General features: G+C 36.1%; 1 protein-coding gene across 3 annotated transcripts in view; it reads left to right on the forward strand.

Moving 5' to 3' along the window:
• Nucleotides 1–22,980, forward strand: part of PIK3C2A (phosphatidylinositol-4-phosphate 3-kinase catalytic subunit type 2 alpha) — a 52,429-nt gene that overhangs the window by 20,416 nt on the left and 9,033 nt on the right. For all 3 annotated transcript variants that reach the window (XM_065635571.1, XM_065635572.1, XM_065635573.1), the window contains exons 5-25: nt 1,870–1,990; nt 2,666–2,777; nt 3,100–3,179; nt 3,284–3,347; nt 5,827–5,970; nt 8,186–8,228; nt 8,316–8,529; nt 8,602–8,724; nt 10,319–10,486; nt 13,564–13,672; nt 14,421–14,563; nt 15,200–15,388; nt 15,852–15,945; nt 16,210–16,304; nt 16,610–16,790; nt 17,374–17,478; nt 18,521–18,613; nt 18,943–19,072; nt 20,620–20,756; nt 21,433–21,602; nt 22,700–22,856. In XM_065635571.1, coding sequence (XP_065491643.1) covers nt 1,870–1,990; nt 2,666–2,777; nt 3,100–3,179; nt 3,284–3,347; nt 5,827–5,970; nt 8,186–8,228; nt 8,316–8,529; nt 8,602–8,724; nt 10,319–10,486; nt 13,564–13,672; nt 14,421–14,563; nt 15,200–15,388; nt 15,852–15,945; nt 16,210–16,304; nt 16,610–16,790; nt 17,374–17,478; nt 18,521–18,613; nt 18,943–19,072; nt 20,620–20,756; nt 21,433–21,602; nt 22,700–22,856 — 2,672 coding nt within the window. The remainder of the gene's footprint in view (nt 1–1,869; nt 1,991–2,665; nt 2,778–3,099; nt 3,180–3,283; nt 3,348–5,826; nt 5,971–8,185; nt 8,229–8,315; nt 8,530–8,601; nt 8,725–10,318; nt 10,487–13,563; nt 13,673–14,420; nt 14,564–15,199; nt 15,389–15,851; nt 15,946–16,209; nt 16,305–16,609; nt 16,791–17,373; nt 17,479–18,520; nt 18,614–18,942; nt 19,073–20,619; nt 20,757–21,432; nt 21,603–22,699; nt 22,857–22,980) is intronic.

Genomic DNA, 22,980 nt, shown 5'->3' on the forward strand with positions numbered 1-22,980 from the left:
TAGAAGTTTTGTGAATACCTTGGAATGTGTTTTGCATTCTAGCCTCACATATCTTATTCTTTGTGTTCTCTTCCTTTTTCTGATGCTGAAACTAATCACAGTTAAACTACTTGTCTTCTGTAGTTAGTGACAGTTATCTGTAACTCATATGTGACTAGTAATAAACATATCTACAGTTGTCTTCCTTTAATTCCTTCTGGTCTTGGTGAAATTGTTGCATACCTTAGCATTGTAATGCTAGAAGTACTTCAGTATGGCTTTCAGTCCTGCTCAGAAGGAACTGCAGCCTTTCGGTGTTCTGACAACTCAATGTATAGAAAGGACCCAGGAAGGAAATAGATATTTAGAGCTTATTTGGGTATACCTATTCATTTTGCATTCATTTGTGAGGCTTTACATGGAAGTACAAGTCTCCCTGAGCAAGCGTTCTGTGTCAGCAAGAAACGAGTCTTCCAATAAGACAGAGAGTGGGGAAAAAGGTGGTGACGTTATCTTTGCGTTATTCCACTAGGCTTTGCAGGGCTGGCAGAGCTTTACCAATGCAGCCTGCGACTATGGCTCCTAAACTCTTACTGCGGCTTTTTTCTCTATCAGCCACCAATCAACCTTCTGCTGAAGGTAGTACAGCAGTTTCAGTCTAGATCAATAACAACCTAAATAGTCTTAATAATGAGTTGAATAGCATTTCTGAATTCATACTTCTTATCATTCTTTGTTCTTAAATTACATATACTCATTCTTCGTATGCTATCAAATACCTGTATGCTTGTAATAATTAGTCATCTGTTAATGAGATGGAGCACTTGCATTGTCTTGTGGAAAATATTGTTGTGGCATTACCATAGTAGTAACATTTCTCTCCTAAAAAAAAAAAAAAAAAGTTTTGGGATGATTGGGAAGGTCCCTGGGGGGAGGGAGGAAGAAACTCAGACAAAAACAACAACAAAAATACTCTGAAGGTACTGATGAAGAAATAAATTCTTTTATACAGTGTTTTTTACAGAATTTTGAGGCACTTAGTGACATTGTTTGCAGATTATTTAAAGAGGAAGATCAGAAACCAAGAGTGAGGGGTGGAGAGCATTTTCTACTTAAAACGTTTGTGGTATTAAAACATAGCCATGTATTTTCCATTAGTGACAACTGGTGGCTATGTGGGAATAGGTTTTGGGTTTGACTGGGATTATTTCTTTTGCTGTGTAGTTGCTGGATGGAAAAGAGACTGTTTTCAAAAAAGTGTCTGGAACCTGATGTGAAAGTACCAGTAGTTAGGAGCTGCTTTTTGCAAAGTCTTGATGGTGCTTACTGAAATCTGATCTGTACAATGTGGAAACAGCCCTAAACACATGGAAGGGAGAAAGAAAAAAGGACTTTCAGTAGGATTTGCCTCTGCTACAGCTGATACTCCCTCAAAAGCAGAACAAATAGGGAAGTTCCATCTTGGACTCTGCAGATAATGATTTTTAAAGTTGAAGCAGCTCTGGGGTCACTTACCTATTTGAAGCCTTTGCTAAATAAGTCAAATTTATATTTAATAAAAAGCTATCCTCATTTAAAAACTCCTGGAAAACAGACTGCAGATGGGTTTTGTACTTTTGGTGGAGTGACTATACTGTATCCTTATTTAAAAAGGTTTTATTGAGTTCTTAAACTACAGACAGGTTTTATAAGATGCCTTTCTTGGGGCAGGAGGTGGGGGGGAAGTGAAGATTTCAAACTATAAAATTTAGGACATTATAGAAGCATAAGAGTTTTCCCTACTGGTATAAAGTAAATTTCATTCAAAAACTACAATTCGTGAGTGAGCAATAGTTAATATCCTTTGCTATAGATTTATATTTAACTTTCAGATGTAATTTCTTTAAACAGTGAGTTCCCCTGTTGAGCTTATAATAATGCAGGCACTTTGCTGGGTGCACGATGACTTGAATGAAGTGGACATTGGCAGCTACATCCTGAAGGTCTGTGGCCAAGAAGAAGTTTTACAGAAGTAAGCAGACTCTTTTTTTATTAATATTTAACCTCACGGGTTTTTATGGCAGTTACTGGAAAGTGTGTCTTTAACAATTAAATGTGGGAAAGCAGAAATCTTAAATGGAGGAGAGTCACACTTTGCACAAAGATCAGAAGTCTCTTGAGTTGTTTGGGGATACAGCAAAGTAGGTTCTCAACAGTCTCCTAGAAATCTGTCCTAATCTGCCATCTGTTGTGTTGAACGCAAACAGTTTTTTTCAGATGCGGGTTTCTATAGCATTTCTGTAGATGGATGTTGTAGTTTTCGGCTGTTTTTCAAATCCCAGCAACCAGGAAAAAAAAATCTACTGATAAGTTCTAATAGTCTGAAGTAATCTCCGGGTTTTTGTGGCATTTTTCCTTTTGTTTTATTTTTTTTCAGAACTGATGGTTTACAAATCCCCATTAGTTTTGAAGGTTAGAATATTTGGTTTCATTTTTAGCCACAGTAGTTCAGAGCTTTAGCAAAAGTATAGGTATCTGTAATAGTACACTAAAACTTCTGCAGAAGTAAAAATCAGATCAAGAAGTATGATGTGGAGGTTGATTCACAATTTCCTTATTTTGAGCCAACAGGTTGCCTTAGATATGTGAGTTTTTTGAAAAACGCTGCGTATTTTTGGTGTAACTATAGCTTTCTTTTGTTTAACAGTAAGCACTGCATAGGAAGTCACGAGTATATTCAGAACTGTCGGAAGTGGGACACAGAAATCAAACTGCAGCTCTTGACCCATAGTCTAATATGCAGAGACCTGGCACGAACAGTAAGTACCTCCTAAACTGCAGCAGCAATATAAATCTTCAAGAGGCTGAGGATTTGTGTCAGGGTTTGTCGATCTGAAGTGTAACCTTTTATGTGATTAACAAATTATATGTCTGATTGGTGTTGGGACTTGTGTTTTTATACTAAGAGGAAATGAAATACATACTAAGTTTTTGGAAGGCAAATAAATATGGATCATCTGTCTTACTAGACTAAGTACTACAGCTGGAATAATATTGCAAACATTTGTGCTAAACTTGAAAATAATATTACGAACTATAGAAAGGTGAGAACTGGGCTTAATATCTAGTATTTTATTGCAGGAAGATGATGACAGAACACCCATACATCTAACCAAACACCTCTACAAAGTAGAAAAGCCTTTCAGAGAACCTATTATAAGGTAATATTACGTGGTTATTTTAGTAATCAAGCCCAGTGCTGCATTTCTGACCAAGGTTATGTTATCTTCATGCACTTGTGTTCAATATTTGCAATTTCTTGCAGATCTTCTATTGAAGAGCTTCTTGATGCGTATCACAAGCAAGTTAACATAGCTCTTAGAAATGAGGTAAGGAAATTGTAAATTATTGATGAACCAAAGGTAGCATGAGAAAGTTTACTAATGAGATAGTTGGAAAAAGACTTGCAGATATTCTTGGGGAAACTGAGATCTGAATAAGCTGACCAATGTAAATTTGGAATAATGGATTATATTGCTTTTTTTCTCTCTTCTGCCTAGCTTTTCTTGCAAACTAATTATTACCTTATTGTCACAACTAGAAATGTATCTTCCAAGTCCTGGGGTGCAAAATAACCTTTTCCTCAAAAGCGCTGGAAGAGACTGTTCATTTAGGGGAATAGGGAAAAGGTCTGAATCCTGACTACGTCATTTGTCAGCCATGGATGAAATATTGTTAACAGACAAAAATCTACACAAAAGTGAGCAGTAAGAGTTGTGCACACTGGGAATTATAACTAAAGCATGTTTGGAACATACGAGTAGGTTTTACACAAAGTGTAGTAACATCTTATTCTGCACGATTGAATTAAGTTAAAATACGCTGTCAAAACCATTGTCTCTGTTAGTGTATAATAGGTAGCTTAAAACAGCTTGCATGGGGAGTAGTTTGGAGTAATTTCCCAAGTGCAAAAGCTACCTGAAGATAACCTGCTTTACTAATTTCTAAAAGGAAAAACTTAGTTTAACTCCTGATAGTGATGTGGCTTGGAGACTTAAATTCTCAAACATTAGGTAACTGTGTTTCTTAAACAGTTTCTATAAGAACAGTTGTGAAATGAATGAATTAATTACAATATTTTTCATTTCTATTATTTGTTTGCCTCTCTAGGAGTGCAGCTCTGAACAAGCTGATGTCGGCTATTTACATATTCTATTAATGTTATTTAATCCCCTTAATGGTGATTCACCGTGTTCTCGAGGGTAGTTTTGAACACAATATTTTCATAGAAGAGCAAGATGTTACTGCTCTTTGATATGGTGTTTTTGTTGCTTTGCTCTTGCAGCTGCTTCAGCTTGTTTAATAGTGGTTTCACAGGCTGAGGAATGCAAAACATCTCAATTCAGACTTATGTTCTACTCTTTCTATAGTCTTTTGGAGGATGGGACATGTAGCTTGTGGGTGGTGATGATTAGGATTGAATATCAGCAGTTGCTGCATTTGAAATTTTTTTTTCTCCCTGAAGTGGACTCCTGTACGTATTCAGTAGCTGAAGCTTGCTAATCAAAGTGAAACAGGGTAATGTGTAAATAACTTGTTTATAGCCTTTGACTTAACATTGTTGGACACTTTAAAAGTTAGCTATTGTCTTTTTATTGAGATTAATTTGAGAGTCTATGAGAAAAATAGTGGAAATTTTGCTTTTCGTGTGCCAAAACAGCTGTTGTCTTAAAAGTGTTAGCTTTGAAAGTATGGATTAAATATTTACAATGTCTTCTGACTTCTATGGTTATTTTTGTACCGGGACAAAGTTAATTGTTGCTAGATAACTCCCAGTCCCAAAACTTTTTTATTCAAATGGCTTCTTTGCTATCCATTTGTAGGAAGGTTATGAGAATATGTCTAGGGGGGTGGAGATTGGGAATCAGTTTCCATTTTGCCAAGAAGCTGTTACGCTAATCTCTCTTATTTAGTTGTAAATGCTCATAAGTGATTGTGAAAGAAACCTATAGTTAAAGCCTTTAAAATGTAAACAGTTCTTTTGAAGCAATATTTTTCATTTTCTACATGTGTTCTTTAAAATTGGATAAAGATTTTGCTTATATTAAAAAGAGGCATCAAGAAACCTAGGATTATTTAAATGTAAATTATGTCTTCTATTTCAAGGGAATATTAGGAGCATCTCAACTTTGTCTTAAGCAGCCTACGAGCATTTTCATTCTCTGATAAGAAGCTGATCTGTTCATTTCAAAAAAGATTCCTGTTAAGTGTACAATCCCCCTTCCTTTCCTCCTTCAAGATGACAGCTTGCAGTTGCTTCATCTGGAAGAACCATTTAAATTAAATAATATGAGAGACAAAAATTGTCACAAACTTTTTTCAAAAGTACATCAAAGTGAAGTAAAGTTCCATTATGGAAGCCATACTGTAGTATAAGTGTAATGTGTTTAAGAGGCCTGAAATTGAAACACTGCCTCTGTAGCATTCCTTCCTCACAGTAAATTAATATCCTTTTTTTGAACCACACTTTTTTATGCCATGAGGGAATTTGAGCTTAAGATCTCATTAGAAAGTACTTGTCTGCCTACAAATTAATAAAAAAATCATTAGAAATCACCTAATGTGTCCCAGGACACCATTCTAAAACCCATGCTACTCCTATGTTTTTGGCATTGATAACTGAGCTATAAGGAAGTTCTCAATACTGAGGTTTCTGTTTAGTCAAAAACACTGCAGCTTAATGTAACTGAGAGATGCATCTCATAACGACATTTTCTTGGCAATTCATTCTGGAAAAAAAAAATAAAGCAATAGTGAGTTTCACAATTGTGATCAGATCAATCTATTCTTTCATACATTCCTCATTAGAACCGGCATAAAGCAGTAGATCACGTAATTAAGACTGTCAGAAAAATCTGTTCTACGTTGGATTGTGTAGAGACTCCTGCAATAACGGAATCGGTAAAGAAGCTAAGGAGGGCTGTTAATCTTCCAAGGATTAAAAATGCTGAGGTAAACTTTCACACTATAAATTGCTTTCTGAGATACGCTGTTTAACACTGATAAATATTATTTCATAATCTTTGGTAGTTGCAAGTACTAGCAACAGTTAAATCAGGGTTATGGGTTGTGGGGTTTTTTATTTTGCTGAGTATCTTCCATTTATTTTAACATCTCTTTGCCATTAATGCATTTATCACTTGCTCTTGAAATCCGTTCCTGTTCTAAATAGTGACTTTTTTAAAACTAGTTTTTGGGTCCTGTTTTCTGGTTCTGTAACCTACAGACTTGTGTCACAGCAGATACAGCCAGCTCATACCCTCTAAAGTCAATGCAGTTATGCTTAAAGGAGGAATTCACATCATGTATTTTCTGTGCAGTATTTATGTGAATAGCAATGGCATCTTAAAACTCTTAACAGTTCATGCTTCTGCATTCCTGAGCATATGGACAAAAATAAAAATCTCTAAGCAGATTTTGATGATCAAACTGCCTTTCAACGAACAGTTCACTTAAGTAGAATTGGTCTCAAGTCGTGTTGTCCAAAACAGTCATTAAATGGAGAAGCGTGCAATTAAAAAAGCTAAATCGTTTTGTAAGGCTAATTCTGTTGTCCTGCTGCCTTATTACATTGGTGATGCATGTGCTGTTCTGTTCAATTTCAGCTTCTTCAGTTCAATGATATATTTGTAATACTGAACAGAAGTCTTGCAAAATGCATGGACCAAATAAATATAGTTGTCATGAGAACTAAAATTCTTGCAGGGAAATGCAGAAGACATATCAAGAAAACTTATTGAAAAACAGTGTATCAAATATTTCTTCAATGTTTACTTTTTGGTAGGAGAAAGCTGTAGAAATAATTAGATTACAGTGTAAAAATAACTTCCAAAAAGAATGCTATCCCAGTAGAATTTGAAAAAGGTACTTTCTCTTAGTAAAATCCCACAATTCTGTGATGAAGATTAATGTTTTAAGCCAATGTATATGAAGGCATATGGGAATCCTTTCAGCAATGAAATTGTTGTAAAGATTGAAGCCAGTTGCATCTAAAAGTTGTGTAAGTTTTTGGTTTTGTGTTTGGTTTTTTTTCTTTCCCACTTAAAGTAGCTGTTTTGTGGTTGGAAGAAGTGGCCAAGAAGTGAAAGAAACCAGTAGATTGTCAAGTAGAAAATTACCTGTGTAGTGCTGTTTCAACAGTTTGGCATCCTGTCATCCAAAAGTACTTGGACTACTTGACAAGTATGGTGGAGACATACAGCAGTTTTTCTGAAAGGGGAAAAAGATGTGATTTTTATTCCACATCACCCCTCCCCCAGGTTTCTGTGTGTTTTTTTATAAGAACGTGAAGTTTTTTGGTAGTTAAAACTCAATGTTGACAACATACTCAATTAATACACTAAAAATGTAAGGAAAGCTTTAATTCTTCTCCAGCAGTTGTGGCATACTACTTAGACTTTCTCTGAAGTATTAGGAATTCACTGGGTTTTGGTTTTGAATCACAAACTTAGTTTTGATTAAAAGTTTTAGTTTTATTGGAAGTTGAATTTGGCATGGAACCCTTCCTGATTAGAAGGGAGTAAATTCTCATTATTTGTTTGTCACCTTTAGGCTTCAACGGTGTCCTTGTTGAGACTAGACATTGCTGTAATGCTGTATCACGTTCAGGCTTCCAGTTCAGCAGACAGAGAAGCAAACACAGCAGATAGGGTGAAGTGACAGTACTTGCTGTTCAGTTTCTCAGTTGTTTAATGTTTGGGTTTTTTTAATTCCGTAAATTTATAGTAACTCCTCTTACAGAAGATACCTTAACAAATGCCAGACACAAAACGACTGTTCAGACATTAGTTACTGGGTAATAGAGCTAACAGCTTCTGCTTTCATGCATAACAGCCCTGACTGAGTTTCATCTCTAACCAGAGAAGTTTGAGTATCCTGAGCGATATTGCAATGTACTGTGTCTTTTAGAAGTTCATAAAGGCTGTCAAAATAGTTGTGACTTGACAAAAGATGAGCTTTTGAACTTGGTGAGTAGTTGCTGCATGTAATGCAAATTGTGATGCTGTCAGTTAACTCTTGAGGAACTTTGGGTAAAAAGATATGTGTTATAAATCCAAACATGGACCTAATTCAGATGTTTCATAATTTCTGTGCAAGATACTGAAGAGCAACAGAAAATTAATATGGGTTTCTTGGTACTGAAATTTTCTCTAACTTTATTGTGTAGGTATCATTAAAATGTGGTGATGACATGAGTCAGAGCTCATCTGGTGAGTAAAGTTCTTCAATTTTATTTTAAAAGTGCTTTCAGGTGGCTGTTTTAGGAAGATATGCATTAAAGATAAATTATAATTTAGGTTCGCTGCAGCCTGAAAACCCTCTGAAAGAGAGTATAGACCAGTTAACAAGAGCAGTTGAGGCCCTTCTGCAACTCCACGTGAATTCGTGTAGCGGTTCTGTAGCAGTTTCTCCAGGGGATAGTAGGAGCACTAAGGAAGCATGGACTGCCACAGAACATCTCCAGTTCACAATATTTGCTGCGCATGGAATTTCTTCTAGTTGGATATCAAAGTGAGTAACTTATTAATTGTAAAATTCATTCTTTTGTAGATTTGTTTAATTTACTTTCTTTTCCTTGTCTAGCTATGAAAAATACTACTTGATTTGTTCTCTGACCCATAATGGAAAAGATCTGTTTAAACCTGTTCAGTCCAAGAAGGTTGGCACATACAAGAACTTCTTCTACTTGATTAAATGGGATGAACTGTAAGTGATTTTAGCATGTTAAAACTCACGATAATATTTTGTTTTAGCTAGTACTTAGCTGGCTTCTGAATACAGTCATTCTAGTAGTTCTTGCTTCTGATTCCATTTGAAGAGTTGAAAGAACAACGTATGAGGCTTGCTGACAAAATTAGAAATATTTTTCCAAATTATATTTCACTACTCATTTTAAAAGTGGGAATGGAAATGCTGAACAAGTGCTCTGTGCTAACGTGTTTGTCTAATACAAGTATAAGGAGTTGGGAAGGTCCATAGCATTCCTTGTAATGGGAACAGCTTGTGCTGCTTAAAGAAGGATGAATTAAGTTTGCTTATAAGCAGTGCTCAAATTATGTAAATAGCAAGGACAAGCAACTCACTTTTACTAACATTAATGCTGATTTTTTAAAAAATACATTGTAACAACTTTGCATCTGAATCGAAACATCTAATCTGGATTATTTCTATAAGGAGAGCAAATGTGTAAGTGCTTAAGAGTATGTGTCTCGAGCATATCAGAATGTCTGGTTTGAGCTACTACAGTTTTTCTTTTGGGGCAGGGGAAGAGGTAGAACGGAAGAATAGAGGGCATACAGAGAAGAAATAAGGACAGGATGGCGGGTGGAATCTGATAACTGAGAGGAGAAAATAATTTTAATTATCTATGCACAGCTTATTCTTTTCCGCTTCGCAGTTATCAGGCAGCCTGTCATAACTGGAGCTTCAGGTAAGCTCCGTGTTGCCCTGTGTCTATTTTCCTGACACTTTTTAAAGGTCAGAGAGACTCTGAGGAACACCCTGCAAGTCTAGAGACAAATTATTTTAGACCAGGAATGAGAGTTTCAGGTTCTAGAATACCTACCTTCAGAGAGTACTCCAACCACTTTTTTTTCTCTCCTGACGATGTAAGGGATTAATTGTCAGATCTTTTGCTAGCAAGTGCTGGTGTATTACAGTGAAAGATGTGTTAGTTTGCTTATAAGCTGCTTAATATAGTTGTGGTATTTTATAGTGTAACTGGCTTAGCAATACACTGATAACTTTTATTATAGAATGGTATTTTGGTGTATTACAGAAAATCGAATTTAAACTTTAAGCAGTAAAAACAGTCTAAACAAAAATCTGACTTTGATTTACTCAGTGAGGCATATACTCAGCTGCTTTCTTTGTGGATGCTGCTTTTGTACCATTTCAGTGTAGCTTTCAGTAGCTCTTAATAAACGGGAAACTATTGTCCGACACTAAATCTGAGAGGAGGCAGCTAACATGAAATGGTATGTGTTCTCATAGTGAGTAGAGTGGGAAGACTGGTTATGCTGGACAGTGGTGTTCTGTGTAAGGAATGTGATTTAATAGACAAAGGTTTAAAAGTGTTGTTCCAAATCTGGCTACAGCGCAGAAGTGTAACTTAGCAGGTTTTGTAAACTATTGGTATGGGAGATGAAGTGGAGTGAAATTTCAAGGAAATGTAACACTTGTTCTTCAATGTTAATTAACTTTTTGAAGCAAAGAGACATTAACTGGTTATATGGATAAGTCTGTAACTGACCAACAACTGTCTGTCCTCTGACTTAATTTCAATCCTTTTATTTTACAGAATAATTTTCCCCATCCAGATTTCACAGCTGCCTTTGGAATCAGTCTTATGTCTGACTTTGTTTGGAATTCTAAATCAAAGTAGTGGGAGTTCTCCTGACTCAAATAAGCAGAGAAAAGGCCCGGAAATTTTGGGTCAGGTTTCTCTACCTCTTTTTGATTTTAGGCGGTAAGTATCCAAAATATGGGTAAGACTATTAGTATGATTTACTCTATATAAAGCTTACTCCATTCCCGTAACTCTAGAAACTGCTTCTTTGCTACTGAATGTAGTAGGCTATGATAAAGGTAAGAATTGTAAACTATATTGCTAAGGAAATAATATCTTCAGTTAAATAGAGTACAAAACATGGTTCTGTGGTGTAGTATTTCTATCTAACTGGCTGAAAAATCTTACCTGCTGGAGGAAGTTGAATATTGTTCAGATGAAATCAGTTTTATTTGCAGGAAAGTATGCCAAGAGGTCACATTAGTAGCACCTGTTTGTAAGTATGCAGCAGTTAAGTATGTAAGCATAACTCAAGTTGTCCTTTGAGGAATCCGCTGACATTTGGGTGTTGCCCTGTAAGTCATATGCAGTTACAGTGTCTGCAGGTGTCACTGGAAGCCTCCCCGTCTACTGAAGGAGTGTGGTCTTGGTAGGTGGTGTTTCATGAGTTCTAGTGTCAGAAGATTTAAAAGTACGTTACATTGGCTAGGAGTAGTTCTGCCAGCGTTCACATAGCTTATCAGATGAAGTGTAAACAGCCAGTTCTAAGCTAGTTAATGAGCCACGGTAACAGAGAATGCAACTTGCAAAAGAAAGTGTCCACAGCAAGCCTTGGATTCAGCAAGAATAGTGTCCAGTGCAATACAAACCAAAACAGAATCCCGACAGCAGGTAAACAATGTGCTATGCTTCTATCATGTCACTGGGAAAGCACTTTTGCCTTAAAACTGTCTTAAGACAGGAAAGAATAGCTCTTGTCTTAACCCAGTCCTGTTTGTAGAGCAAAATATGGTGATGACTCCAGTTTTTAAAAATGAGACACCTTTAAGGTCTAAAATATTCCCAAGTACTATTATTCTTTAGTGGCATCTTTGCCTTGCCTGCGAAATATTCGATGCTGCATATGTTTCATAAGTTTACATATGCAGGAGCCAAACTGGAGAATTTATTTTGGATATATTGATTTTTTTTTAATACTTTTAAAAATTCCTAAATCTAATAATAGGGTGGTAATATAAAAGCCGCAAGAGAATCACAATACTGTTTTAAAACTGTAGCTTCAGTAGTAGTAGTAGTGCTGTACCTTCAGTTAACTGTTGCTGGGTTGCCTTGTCCTTGCAACTTTCATTATGATGTGTATTCCAAAACGATCATCACTTTGGTAGCTATTCAGTAAGACATTAACTTGAGTTGAACCACGGATGAAAGAATTAGACATGATGTTGCAGAAGTGATCACACTATTGTGGAATAGCTTCAGGATTTTTGATTAATATTTCCTATTTATGTGTGCCTTTGGCTTGTAGGTCTTACTGGAAGCTTAAATTATCTAATTGTCAACCAGGGCTGCAGAAAGACAGCCGGGTCTTTCCTGAACAGTTACGTCTATGTGTTGCTTATGTCTGTTCCATGTGGTTTGCGTCCTCTGGTTCTAGATGCGGCTCTACTTGTTCCGCTTCCCCTTTTGTATGGTGACAATGCCAACAGCTTTGGGGTGATTAAGGGTTTAGGCTTTCCTGCATTGCAGAGATGGCTGGCAGCTGCTTTCAGTCTCTGCTGAAACTTGGATTTCTTTTCAAGAATGATGCTTATTTCAGCCTTCTGTTTAAATGTTACGTTTCAGTCTCCTACCTAAATATCACATTTCACAGCATTTGATTAAAAATGTAGCTTTTGATTTGAATTGCAAATTTACCTTCATGCTGCATTTTGTTCTCATAGTGTTATTCTGGGGAGAAAACTGTATTTTCTGTTCATGCGGAGCACTACAGTAGAATGTGTTGTGCCAGGGTTTACTGAATGCCCTGTATATGGCAGTGGTAGAGATGCTAGTACTCTAATCCATTTGCAGTCTACATAGATTAAGTCCAGGCCTAGCTAATTAGAGATATTAGCCAAATATTCCTGTTACAGCTGAGAATAGCATCAATAGCATGCAAGGGTTAAAACTTGTAGCTAACTAAAACATAGGAAGAATAAAAGGTCATGTATGTGCTTTGGAAGAATCTATAGTCAAGTTAAAATCCCTTTAGATGAAGTGTGTGTGGAGTGCCTTAAAATACCTTGTGGATGAGACAGAAAGCTGTGGCAAGTATATTAAACCAGAGAATTATTAAAGACAACAAGCTGTTTGGTTATACTTCAGTGACATGATTTACGAATTTTTATTGGCATCATGAACTCCCAGTTAATCAATATTTACTTATAAAGAACTGTTCGTTCTTTGAAACAAATAAAAGCCATAAAACATCTTTCAAAATATATTAAAGGTTTGGCCTTCAAGGAGTCTTCTGAGACTGTGTTTTGATTTCTAAAGACTGATAGAAGTTTTCTGTGCCTAACAGGATACTTCATATATCAATTATATATATTCTCAGTTGTTCCTTACTACAATTGGGAATGGTATTAATATGGGGAATAAACTGGCAAATACAAATGTCATCTGGTACATACTTGCAGAATCTAGTAATGTGGAAAGTCCAGACAAATAGCAATGTCTATAATATTCATGTGCCTATGCCTTTTTTTTCTCTGAGAGCATAAGAAAGTGGCGTGTGTTCAGTTCATTTCTCAGAGGCAAAAGTATTCCTTTTCTCCCTTGAGAAGCTCCCCCTTAGAGAGAAGCTAATTTAACTGGGTCAGCTGTGTCAGCACTGAACTCTTTCATCTGCCTTTCCCACCTAGTAGTTGCATGCAGTGCTTTAAAGGACTTGAAGTACAGAAGACATCCAGTGAAAGAAACAAATTCATTTGATACTTGATGATCATAATTCCGTTTTTTAAGATCTGAACTAAATCGATTAGTTCAGTTTGATTTCCCGTCATCTTTTCTGAACATGTTGAAATACTCATCATAAGATAAATTATCTCTGCAGTAGAAACACATACTCCGTTTGAACTATCCTCGTATACCACGATAATATTTCGGAATTGTTTCCTTGTAGTGACCATTGATCTTCTTCAAATAATACTTTAATTACTAATATTTTGTTGAAGTAAACCATGACACTAATACCTGTCCATGCTTTTTTTTCTCAGGTTGTTAACTTGTGGGACAAAGCTCTTGCAACTCTGGACCTCATCACATCCACATCATGTGTCAGGGATGGCCAGTAAGAAAGGAAATATGGAAAGAATAGTATTGCAGGTTATATATAATTCTGACTTGATCTGACTGTCTTGTTTGAATATTGTGACTTGTAACTCTTACGTGAGTGGTAACAGATCAATTAACATTTTGAGGAGAGTGTAAATAGTGTGGAGTCATGTTTGAAAACCAGTACAGAGTAGTCATTTCTAAGCAGTAAGGGGAAGGAATGGAAAGCTGCTGTAAGTATGTACAAGCCAGTTATTGAATCACTCTCTTGAAGAGAAACTGGAGATGCCTTAGTGGTATGTGCTATCAGTACTGGGAAAGAACATCTTTGAAAATGTGGCTATGGAAGTATATTCTGAGATGGGACTTGTCTAGACCCAAACAATAGCAATTCCAGTTTCTTTGCAGAACATAAGCACCTCTCATTCTAAATGCAGAGTCCAAATTTCTCTTGGAAGAGAAGGTGCCTCGTTAGGCATGGCTTAGCAGTCCCAAAACATGGTCAGAGTTGGTGGTTGGGTTGAAACAACTGGTGTGAATTTTAATAGTTCTATGATTAGTCTCCACTCTAAGCATTCTCACTGCACTTCTGAGTAGTACTCCAGCTACTGCATTGTGCAACAACACGCTTGCTGTACATTTAAGGATCATATTTATGTAGAAGAATTGAGATGAAAAATTATTCGGGGAACAGTATCTAAAAATTGTTACTCGTGTAGAACTAGAGAGTTCAGATATCTAAACATCTGAGGTTGCTGGAAGAGGGAGCTCTCATATCTTTTTTTTTTTTTTTTTTTAGATTGACTTCCCATCCCATGCTTTTGATATTGAATACAAAATTCCCCAAGCTGCAAAGACTACTGTGCATCATTCCATAGAAACATTAGAAAAACCATTGAGAGAACGCCTCCTTGCCATTCTCGCAAAAGATAACACTATTGGGTATGTTCATCTATTTCTAGCTATAGCCTCCTTGTATGTAACAATATGTGGCTAGGGTATGGAATACTTATTTATTCTTAAATTTCCTCAATATTTTGTAGTGTATTTTGAAGACCTGCAGAGACCTAAACTAGAGATTGAATTAAACTTGCTAAATAATGATGTCGATTTAATGAATTTACTTGTACTTTTCAATGGCCGGTGTCATAATATTCTCCTGCTCTAAGGTTGCTCGCCTTTTGGCTGCCTGTTACAGATGCCTGTTCCTGCTTGACAGTTCTTCAGTTGCAGGGAGCAGTGGCAGTTTCAGCAGTGGCTGTTCATATACCATGAAAGCTTTTCTGGCAGCCTTTCCCACTTATCTGCACCAAACTAACATTAACATTTTGGTTTACTTCAGATTATACTAAAATATATTTTTATCCTGCCCAAATTATAACTTTGAACAACTGTTTCCATAATGTTTGAGGCTTTATTTTGCTTCTCAGTTTGACTTTTGTGGAGCAAATAGCCATTTTAATTTCATTCCATTTTGTGTGTTAAATTATCTATATGTATACAATGACCAGAAGCATTGGGTGTATACAGATGATGGTCTGTAATGTATGTTATAAACTAAAATGCTTTCATCTGCAGGCTGTCAAAAGAAGATAAAGAATTTTTGTGGGACAAGAGACATTATTGTCACAGTCATACTAGTAGCCTACCAAAAATATTGGTTAGTGCCCCTCACTGGGACTGGGCAAGTCTTCCAGAAATATATTCATTACTTCAGCAGTGGCCTCCTTTATCACCCTTGGCTGCACTGGAACTACTTGATTCAAAGTAAGAAAAACAATGTAAATAAGATCTGTGCGTGTGTTGTGCATTAAATGACTTCTTTCAGTAGAAGATTCTGAATGGCATTCTTGTGGAAAATATTGCTGTATTTCTTGTAGCAAAAGCTAAATTTCCTTAAAATTTTAAAGAATACATACTTTATTCATGTGGGCTTAGCCAAGTCATGTAGTGAAAGAATAGCAAATGTGGTTAGGATTCTGAAATCTAATTTGTGACAAGAGCAAAATATACAGCCAAGCTATCAAGACTGAAGTTTTGAGAGATTAGTATGTTTCTCCTAAACATGCACATGTTTGTATCTTTGATGAAGGGCCTCAAAACTGTAGGTCCTATTGAGCTGTTAAAGACTTTATATTGGTTCCTTTGTATCTAACTGATCTCAAAAAAAAAAAAAAAAATCCTACGTGAACAGAATAAACATAATGTTGGATTTGTGGTGACTTTTTAGGTTTGCTGATCAGGAAGTTCGAAATACAGCTGTGAACTGGATAGAGACATTAAGCGATGATGAGTTAACAGATTTCCTCCCTCAATTTGTGCAGGTAAGACTTTCTCCCTACACTGAAGTTTTGAATTTTTTTGCTCTTGAAAACCCAAAGAAATTGCTGATTACTAGTAGCAGAAGTGCAATTGCATGCCTCTATACTTAATAACCTTAATGCATAGTAGGGAAAACAGTTTGAGTAAATAATTCTCTGTGTGTCCTATGGATTCATGGTGATTCTGTCTGTGCATTAGTCATAAAATCTCAGTCTTCATCTAAAATGAAATCCAGACCAAATTTATTTAGTTTTCTTTGTATTTAGGCATTGAAGTTTGAAACCTACCTTGACAGTGCTCTTGTCAAATTTCTTTTGGCTCGGGCCCTGGGAAGCGTTCGAGTAGCGCACTACCTGTATTGGTAAGAAGTTCTTTGTTCCATTGTTCACATAATGTGTTTACTGTAAGAACAGTATTTCCAGAAGAATATACTTTCTTAATATCATAGTTCATAAAAATGAATGTTAAAAGTGGAGAGTATACAAAATGTAGATCCTGGGTTTTTTCATGAAAAAACAGACAGTGCCTCTGAGGCATAAATTTCTTGCCTTTTATATCCTATATATCTGTAACTGGTACTGATTCATTAAAATGTTTTAATGTCTTAGTATTGCATTGTTTGCAGTATTTTCCTTAGGAGAACTTAACTGAAATCCTTTATTTCAGGCTTCTTAAGGATACACTGTATGATGCAAAGTTTGGTGTAAGATATGAGCAAATTCTTGGAGCTTTTCTTTCAGTCTGTGGAAAAAGGCTGAGGGAAGAGCTGGAAAAGCAGACCAGGCTAGTACAGCTTTTTGGAATGGTAGCAGAAAGAGTAAAGCAAACAAGTGGATCTGCTCGACAGGTGCGTATATATTTTTAATGTTATTTGGGGTGATTAGACTGAGTATACCCTCAAAACAATCCACTCAACTGTCTCTTTAGTCTAAATTCAATAAAGTGCTACATAAAATATATAGGAAAATCTGTGAATCTATTGCTCAGCATTTTAACAAGTTAATGGCTTAATGAATTTGATGTTTTTGTCAAATCTGTCATCTGAAACATAAGATTGTGTGAGGTGATAGGGTAAGAAACTGGGATGGACTGTGTACAATAAACTGGAGCTGGATTTAAACCTATTGCTGAAGAATTATCCCATTATGCAAAAGAACTGGATATCTGTTTATGTGCTAATATGAATTTACAGTTTGATAGAGTGGGATGCTATCATCTGGTTCAGTCAAAAAAAAACCCACTCAAAACCAAACCACAAACTTGTCATGTGTTGTACTGCTAGGCTTATTTATTTTTAATAGCTAAAAGAGTGGTTTTAATTTTTAGCATTCCTTTGACACTGAGGAGTTAAAACATTGGCTTCAGGATAAGAAGTTCTCTGCAGATGCTTCAGTTAGGAAAGTGGTGCTGATTTTTTTGTTTGTTTGCAGGCTGCCTTGCAGAATGGTATGGAGCGCGTGCAGTTATTTTTCTTGAAGAACAAATGCCGTTTGCCTCTTAACCCCAGTCTTGTGGCAAAAGAGCTAAATATTAAGGTATTGTACATTCAGAGTTTCAAAGCTTTTTTGTAAAAATTACATATGGGCAAAGCTTTTGCAAATAGGAAAAAAAAATTGAGGTGCTTGAAAGCTCTTTGTGCTGGGGGCTAAGGTTTTAATTAAAAATTGATTGAACAGGACAGTGAAGTTAGCTGTGAAAAGATAAAATTTATACATATACTTGTGTAAAACCAATGAAGGTACTTGTATTTGAAAAATATCTGTAATAACGTTATTTCTTCAGACCCTGTCTCTTTTGAGAGCAGCAATCTTGGGCGATAGTAAAGCAGGGAACTATTCAAAGTGCACCAAAAAAATCCCGCTTACAGTAATCAAAAGAGAAAATTGAGCAAGGCTAGAATGTTCAAACAATTTGTAAATACTATTAGATAGGTGAAACTACCCATTGCTAGTTGTGTCCAGGAGATGCACTGAATCCAGGGAGGCAGACAGTAGCCTTATTTTACTATGAAGGTACAGCAACTGATAATGTAGGGGAAGCAGGTAAATTATTCTTCCAGAACTCTGTGAGGTTTGACAATATCTGCTCAAGCACAGCCTTGATTATATCATCACGCATGACTGAGAACCTAAAGGTCTGTGAACACTGGATTTGATCCTGTGTGGAGAGACAGCTCCTCTTGCTTTCCTTCTCCTCTGTAACTATTAAATCATGAGTATGTACTTGAAAGCAGATAAATGGGAAAACACCGTGAAACATGCAAATACCCAGGTTTTTTATAATATCTTCTAGGTTTCAAAAAAAGCTTCTGATAAAATATTTATCCATGTTTTATTCACTCTTCCCTTCAAAAAGAGTAAGACATCACTGTGCAGCACTGTTGGCTTTTGTACAAGAATTCAACAAATAAGAGCCAAAGGGCTCTTTATTCAAAGGAAGCACGCATTTGCCATGAGTGCAGTGTGAAAAGTCTGAATAGGCACATTGTGGGTCAAACCTGCTTGTTGTCAGAATGTCTTGTTTTCTGGGCTAGCAGGAATAGTCCTTTTTGCGTATTAACACTAAGTCTACTTGTAGGCGTGTTCTTTCTTCAGCTCCAATGCAGTACCACTAAAGGTCGCACTGATAAATGCAGACCCTCTGGGAGAAGAAATTAATGTGATGTTTAAGGTAGGCCTTAAATGTGTCTTGGAGAAAAAAAAGTTGAATGATAATTGCGGTTTCATTGGTATCGATTAACTTTAGCATAGACCAATAAGCTTAGTTATTTTGTGAGTTTGCTCCTGTGTATCTAGAAATGCACGTCTGAACAGGTTGTAAAATGTGAAATGAAGTCTGCTGCATGTGAAAGCTTAAATGTAGCCTATTTCTCTTTTTAAGTGCTTAACTATGAAGAAGCAACATAATGTATCACTTCCTAGAAATGTAAAGCAATTAATCAGTGTGGTTTTGCTGAAAGCATATTATGTATCTAGTTAACTTTTTTTTTTCCATTTAAGGTTGGAGAAGATCTGAGACAAGATATGTTGGCTTTACAAATGATTAAGATTATGGATAAGATCTGGCTACAGGAGGGACTGGATCTACGGATGGTTATCTTCAAGTGTCTCTCAACTGGAAAGGACCGAGGTGCAAAACCAGATGCTACCTATAATCTTTGTTCCCCCACTACAATTTCTTGTCCCACTGATAGTGAAAAATTGTTGTGTAGAGGCAAGCCCAAGAAACAGCGGAAGGCCAGAAGCCTGCCGTGAAAGGAATTCAGTGCTCAAGTATAGCAAGTTTTTGTTACTGTTCTGAATTTCCTGATGGCTGAGTTACATTTAAATGTGTTTCTTCTCTTGAGTGCTGAGATTCTTATGCATTCTGCTGTCAATGAACAGTGGTGCAAACAAGTAAATATAATGATAAAAGCTAAGGTTTCTGTTGATGCCTTTACTGCAAGACAAGAAAATAATAGTGCCATAGCAATCCTGATTCTTTAAGTTTAGTTATGGTGAAATAAGGTATTCAAGTCAAAACTGAACTTTTGAAGTACTTGAAATCTGCTGCAGTTGAGTCAGGGAGGATCATTCACATACCAAAATGTGCAAAAAGAAGAAAAATTTAAAACACCCCCACACACAGACTGATCTCCCAGAATCAGTGTCATATGCTGGTGAAAGTTCCTTGGGAATATGAGACTGTCTTTTAGGTTTGAAACTAGGTCACAGAACTCTAAGTTTGAGTGTAAATACCGCTCTGCACCTTGAACATGCTTTCTACTAGTTTTCGCTTATTCTCTAGAGCCAGCCAATAGAAACCACAGGATCTTTAAGAGGATAAACAATAACATAAATATTTCTTCAGTCAGATGCTAGAACAGCATGTTGGAAACTCTTAAGTACATGGAAACATTGGAAATTTACGTTGGCAAAACTTAAGCAAAAAGCTTCTATTTATGTAAGACTTGCTTTTTAGAGAAACAGATGGCTTTTCTTCCTACTTTGAATGATGACTTGATTGCAGAGCATGTTAACTTTTTTTTGTTGCTGCTAATATTAGCATTCCTAAAGTACTTGAAGGATTAAAGTGAAAAAGAAAAACGGATATAAATTACAGATTTGTCTTTGGTAGCTCTTGCCAAGATAGAAGTAAAATTCTGTTAATCAAGTAAATGTATTCCTTTTATGATTTAGCTATACAAATATTTTTAGTAGATGATATCTCCAAAATAAGGCCACATACAAAACCCACTGCTGTATTTCTGGAGTAACAGTCTGGTCTGTTTCAACACTTGGCAACAGCTGAAGTTACCAGGTTACTCAAGTGTCAGTGCATGAGAGATGTCAGCAGCAAAATATTTTGCAGTTATCGTTTATAGACCAATATTAGTGTATGTAGTAGAAAGTAATTATTCAGCGTATAATTTATATGTGCATTCTAACAACCACAACTAATTGTAGTGAAGTAATCCTAACTTGGATTGGTACATGTGTTTCACGGTATGCTTTGTAATATAGTCTGGAAGCGCTTAGTAGACTAATAGCACTATTTTTAGACCTAACTGGGTTTTGGAAGAAACTAGTCTTAAGATTATAAAATCCATTGTGGTCAAGAAAGTTTCTACTGAATAATGAAAATGCAGTATAGCTTAAGGAGATGGTTAAATACACTTTGTTGTATTTTGTATAAAGGTATGGTAGAGCTTGTTCCTGCTTCAGATACACTTAGGAAAATTCAAGTGGAATATGGAGTAACAGGTTCTTTTAAAGACAAGCCCCTGGCAGAATGGTTGCGAAAGTATAATCCTACAGAGGAGGAATATGACAAGGTAACTTTCTTCAGTGTTTTTCTTTTTTGAAGATTTTTTTTTTTTAAAAGGGATAAATACCACCTTTTGAAAGAATGAAATTCTTATTCCAGATCTTCCATTGAAATCTTTGGGTTTTATCTTTGGGAAACTTAATTTTTCCTATACTTGAAAAAGAGCAAATGAAAAGCCCTTATGTAACTAAAAAGAAGCCAGATGGGTTCTCAGGTTTCACATCCAGAGTTTTTATTGGATATGGAAAAAATGTAGTTCAGATTGAAGATAGGGAGGAATGATGGCTGTTCTTAATTCTGATTTAGTAGCAGTGGCATCTTCTCATACAAGGACATAGAATTAAAAAAGAAGCAAACGTTCTCTTCTGGCTACAATGCTGTTAAAACACATTGGAAAAATAAGTCTTGTACCCTTTTTTTCTGCTAACATTTCTTTTTGTGATTTGTCTTCAACTCCTCTTTAATTTATTTGAAAAACAAAGCAACCATTTTTGCTGGAAAGTGTGATTTCTAAAGATTTTTGGAAAGCTATTTGATTGAAGCACACTGTTTGGGGAAAAAAAAAAATTAGGGCCTGTTTTGTCTGGCTTTGATTTTACTCTCATCAAGATTGCCTGTTGAATATATGAATGCTGTTTTCCCACTGATATTTGATCTCAATTCACTTTTTTTCTCTCTCCCAGGCTTCAGAAAACTTCATTTACTCTTGTGCAGGATGCTGCGTAGCTACTTATGTCTTGGGAATTTGCGACCGCCACAATGATAACATAATGCTTCGAAACACAGGGCATATGTTTCACATTGACTTTGGAAAATTTTTGGGTCATGCGCAAATGTTTGGTAGCTTTAAAAGGTATTTTCTGTAGATAAGCAAAGTAGAGATTGAAGTGATTTTTAGTATGTTTTTATAAGCATTATAAGTCTAAGCATTAGCTTTAAATTACTGCTATCTGCTGTTCTCATTGTGGTTAAATTGGAAGATGTTGGCTTCATAGAGGTTCCAGAATGCATTCAAGCTTACCTCTGCATAGAACTAGTTTCGAAAAAGGTTCCAGCTTCCTATTTCCATATTCTGATCTCCGGAACTGTTTTAAGGCAAAGCACATAGGCACAGCTTTCAAATAAAGCATCTGTTCTAGCTAATGGTAGATTGAAATAAGGAATTTGGTCTCCTAAACATCATTTAACTTCAATGCTTCCAAACTGCATTCATTCCTTAAGAGCTTTGTGCTATAAACATGAATAGAATGGGAATTTCTTTACAGTAGATATGAGAACTATGTATTTTTTGTACAGGAAAAGATTAATATGACTACTTATTGATATTTTGGAGCCTCACATCTGACACAAATCTTGGTGTCATACTTTTCCAGGAATATTGGTTAAAGCTGTAGTGTAGTTTCACCTTTGTAGCTATATTCATATGATTACATGTTGGATGCTTGTTAGGTATAAGAGGTTGAGTATCAGAACCTTTGCCATCTGAATGTGAGTGTGAAAAAAATGGGAACAGACTCTCACTCATAAAACCAGTAGTGAATGTCAACATTACAGAAGAGGGTGAACACCAAGTTTTTATTTACTACTCCTCTGTGTAGGGGAAGATCTTTATCCAGGATAGCGGACCTATGTTTTAGTCAGGTGATAATATAATTATTGCATTTGTTTGAGTGTGCTATGGCTCAGAGAAATGGGAGGTGGAAGGCATTGTAAGGTAACCTGGCCTCCAAGCACTGCTCCAGCAGATCTGCTGCAGGTCCAGCACTGTGCGATTGTGCTGGGAATCTGAGATGGCACTAAGCAGCTGAATGCTACCCAAAAGAAGTAAAATGGCATTAATGGATTATTTAATATTACCTCAGGGTGGGGATGAAGGGGAGGAGGAAGCACGTGAAAAAGTGAATAGATAGATCTTATAATTAAGTTATGAATTCTGTGCCTTTTGAACAGGGATCGAGCTCCTTTTGTGCTAACATCGGATATGGCTTATGTCATTAATGGTGGTGAAAAACCCACTATTCGCTTTCAGTTGTTTGTGGATCTCTGTTGTCAAGCTTACAATTTGATAAGAAAACATGCAAGCCTCTTCCTTAACCTGCTTTCATTGGTAATCATTTTATTAATTTCAATTGAAACTTGATATATCCGTTGTGTTGGGTTGTATTAAATGCTACACTTTTTATGCTGCAGAAACCCTTAATGCATGCTTTTAAAAATCAGAAACATCAGTG

The sequence above is a fragment of the Caloenas nicobarica genome, chromosome 5 (assembly GCF_036013445.1).
Source record: "Caloenas nicobarica isolate bCalNic1 chromosome 5, bCalNic1.hap1, whole genome shotgun sequence".
NCBI lineage: Eukaryota > Metazoa > Chordata > Aves > Columbiformes > Columbidae > Caloenas > Caloenas nicobarica.